The 4,031-nt window shown below is 40.0% G+C and overlaps 1 protein-coding gene and 1 long non-coding RNA gene across 2 annotated transcripts in view; one reads left to right on the plus strand and one right to left on the minus strand.

Annotated features, from left to right (window-relative positions):
* LOC118477854 overlaps positions 1-2,470 on the minus strand; it is a 12,031-nt gene extending 9,561 nt beyond the window's left edge. Inside the window, exon 1 of the long non-coding RNA XR_004858653.1 lies at positions 2,197-2,470. This is a non-coding gene — a long non-coding RNA (uncharacterized LOC118477854). The remainder of the gene's footprint in view (positions 1-2,196) is intronic.
* Positions 2,471-3,023: 553 nt separating this feature from the next.
* LOC101863350 (deleted in malignant brain tumors 1 protein) overlaps positions 3,024-4,031 on the plus strand; it is a gene marked incomplete in the record, with an annotated part of 20,776 nt that continues 19,768 nt past the window's right edge. Inside the window, 1 exon segment of the mRNA XM_005100670.3 lies at positions 3,024-3,264. Within this exon segment, the coding sequence (XP_005100727.2) occupies positions 3,192-3,264 (73 nt within the window).

Genomic DNA, 4,031 nt, shown 5'->3' on the forward strand with positions numbered 1-4,031 from the left:
GGGGGGAGAGAGAAACGGACTGGTGTTCTAAATGATGGCTACAGTGTCCCAAGTGAAAAACCTGACAGCAACGGGGAAATTACCTTCTCATTGTCTCGAAAATTTTCTTCTTTCACCTCCTTTCCTGGTTTCTAATCAGGTTCAGTCATCTGCTTTCATCTCCACTTTCTGCCCCCTCTCCCCCCTTCTCTGGGCTGCTGATTCTTTCTACTTCATGGCTCATTCTTACCTCTATCTTTCAGCAACATAATTAATCTTAGGGTAGGTAAGATTGAACACCTAGCCTTCTCGGATAATATTTGTGCCCACATCCGATCTGGACATTGGAGATTGCCTCGTGGCGTCGGTGGCCTAGTGGTTAGGCTCTCGGACTCGCAATCCTCACTTCACCCAGGTGGGAATGGGTACCCGGCTATAGACAGCAAAAGATCTTGTCAGTTTGTTAGTGTTTGAGCGCTTAATTAGCTGCTTGCACTGTATGCTTCGAGAATGTTTCGGAGGGTTCTATGGTCTGCTGAGGTAATAATATAGTGTAAAGCGCATAGAGCCTGCTGTTGAGCGGGGACATGCGCTATACAAATGCTATTTATTATTATTATTTTGTTAGTGAGACAACTTCCTGGGCCTTTGGCATAATGAGGTAGGGTGGCCAGTTCCTTTCCACGCCGCCTTTACTTTTCCAACGCGAAGTCAGGTACACATTACTGCTGGGTGGGGAGGGGGGTGAAAAAAATCTGTGCCTGAACCGAGGCTCTGGCCCGGACTTTCTGCTTCGGAGATGAGGGCACTAACCACTCCGCAACCGCACCCTTCTCGGATACGGACGAAAAAATGTCAGAGGTCCCATGTGGAGGTTTTGAAATTCCATTGGTGGTCCTAATATAGATCGATAACAGTAGGCTACAGCCGCCGCAAGAGTAAAATTCAAAATTAATTCTCATAAGCCCTTAAGCAGTTGCAAGCGCTGTAAAACACTTACCTAAACAAAGAAAAAAAAAAAAGATTTAAAAGCAAAAGGCCAAGAGCACAGCTTCAACTTTCACAGGATTTACGAGCTTGCAATTCTGAATTAAACCCACTCTTTACCATACTAGCAGATCATAAGAAAAATATAACTTTAATAGCCTCTACTAGTAAACAATCTTTAGAACTATGAACAACGGAAAATCAATCACAACCTATATATAAGCTCTGTGCCTTTATCACGGTACTACGAGTATAGCTTGTTCACTTTCGTCTGACAAGAGTTTTTTAAAAATTCTTACTCATTGAGGAATCCTACCTACACCCACGAAACTCTGCACGGCACTTCTGCAGGCCAGAGATTCCAGTAATAAAAAGGAAAATATGTCAACTTTAAAATGTTTCTGGTGTATGCTGTAAATCCCCTATTACTTTTTTGACCCGCTTTGGGTTTACATGAAAGAAAACGTGTCGGAACCTTAGATTACAGTGACTTTTATGAACAGATAGGCTTTTAGATTCTGTTGGTCGCTTAACTTTTAGACCCGTATGAAAAGACCCAGAAATATTAAAGAGAGCGATTTATTTTTATCCCATTTTAACAGTGGTCAGACGAAAGTGAACGAGCTATACTGAGCATGACGGTTGTTTAATTACACTCCGGCACATATGAACTACAACTTCCACGAACAATGTTGAACAGGCAATCATTTTGAATCCGAATTGGTTCAGAAAAAAAAAAGATATAATGAATGAGCAAGTATTCTTTGTCAAATTGTAACACTGTGTCAAAGATTTAGGCCTAGAGTCTAGATTCTAGATCTATATATCTAGATTTAACCATAATAATAGGTTACAGATGACATTACATGCTTCAAGCAACTGAGCAGGATCTTCCAACAAGACAAGCATATCTATCTACATAGAGAGAAGGCACATCTAGGAACATCTTGGCCTGATTATACACAGACTATTTTCTGCGCAATTTTGTTTTCAAACACATTCTTGGATACAGTACTGTCGTATCACACAGTGCCATAGTGCACCAGTCCAGATAGGCAGCAGTCCCTCCATCAACTAACATTACTAAAAACAACAGATTCCCCCCCAACAAAGCCCCATTCATTCACATTCACATCGTATTCCTTACCTTGTTCTTGATAAGTAAGCAACACTAGCGAACCAACACTAGGCCTACAGTTTATTACACACCGGATCTAACAGTACACTCACCTAAGCGACTGTGCTAGGTGCAGCATTCCAGGTGACCCGTCCCTTTCAGTCAGCTATCGATTTGTTCCTTTCTTTCAGAGATCAATCTGTGTTCATTTTAGTCAGAATGTAGAAGCACTTGCCCAGACACGAATTTTCCGTTCGATCTTTCATTCTCAAATATATGTCAACGAGAGAACCGCTGAGTTATTGACCACATGCAATTAACTGCAGGGTAGGCCTACAATTTAGATTTTAGATCGATCTCCAAGTGGCAAGTGGTGAAGATTTAAGATCTAGATCTATCCTAATATCCCGCGACTTGTGATAAACCAGTCGAGGCAGTATTGTTTTTATCGGCGTTAATTTACAATCGTGGATCACGCCCAGACTTGTTTTCAGCTGTTTATTAACAGGTGAAAGTGACCACAGCCTCCCTTTTAAAGTCACTGACGTAAAATAAAAAATACAAGTCTTCTCATTTGCTCATCTCTCCTTTCTCCTCTTGCCCTTTTTCACATCGATTTTTTACTGCGACATCCTCACGCTCAGATTTCCATAGCAACACATGTAAATAGAAACTAAGAGATTGACTGGATTGTAGCCTGTAACATTTTGGGGACAAGAATAATTTAGAGTCTTTACAGTTCTGTAGGACTCCTGTTAGTAAAATTAGATGAATTAGACCGTAAATGTGTCAGGTATTTTGGTAAGTGCTATAAAACTAGCCTAAGAGGGCAAGACAAGCAGCGAAGCAATCAATCGTGTTCTTGCTCCGCACAGCAGTTGACACAGCAGTTGCGCATGCTCGGGGCGGTGACAAATTTTATTCGAAAGATTGTCAACCCAGCCCATCGTGTAAACACGGCGATGGTGTCGCATTGTCGTTTGCGTTTGGACGACCTGCTTGTCTTATTATGGAAATTTTAAATGTTCTGCCCGGTTGTTGTGAGAGTGTTTAGCCTAGTTAATTATTTTCAAATATTCTTTCCCAGGAGATGAACTAATAATTGGCAATGGCGAGGAAATTTACACCTATATCATTGGCGGCTGTCGCCATTTTGCTGCTAAGGACGCCATTCTGCAGTGGTGAGCTTCCATTTTGACTCTAGATCTAGATATCTAGATCTGGAATCTAGATTAGTTGTTTTCGTGCATGCCTTAATTTTTCATAGTTATAGATCTAGACCTAATCATTGTATCACATATAGGCCTACACTGACAGACAATTGTGATTGTATAGATATATTCTTTGTGTACAATTTTGCTTCTCAGTATACCATCGTTCTTCTGAAACATTTACTTTTTAATTTATAGGCCTATAGATCTATAGAAGAACGCTATGATATAATATATAAAGGCCTCTAATATGTAGGCTATCATATATATTATAGGCTCATTTGTTAACAAGTAGTTAGGGAAGGGAGGATGGAAGAAAGACAATTTTGTTCTGCTAGTGCGGATTTTAAAAAAAATTAAAATTAAAAAGATACTAAAATTTAGCAAGTTGCCATTATGTTACATAGCAACCTAAATGTTTTGTGGAGGAGGGTCCCTTAAAATTTCTTTTAAAAGCATAGCCCAGTAGTGCAGCCTGTAAGTATAATGCCTATAAAACAGCTCTTAAGTGAGGGCTGTGAGGGCAAAACAAATGTAATTTTAGTGTTATGAAGAAATGTGCTTCATGTCATATGAATAGAATGTTATCACATTTCTGAATTGTTCTAACTCATAAACTTTTTAATCTCCTTTTGTTTGTCATCATTTTAAGTCACTTAAAGTCTCATTTAATACTCCGCCCCAAGTCTCTCTCTCTCTCTCTCTCTCTCTCTCTCTCTCTCTCTCTCTCTCTCTCT

Source organism: Aplysia californica, unplaced genomic scaffold (genome assembly GCF_000002075.1).
Source record: "Aplysia californica isolate F4 #8 unplaced genomic scaffold, AplCal3.0 scaffold00255, whole genome shotgun sequence".
Classification (NCBI taxonomy): domain Eukaryota; kingdom Metazoa; phylum Mollusca; class Gastropoda; order Aplysiida; family Aplysiidae; genus Aplysia; species Aplysia californica.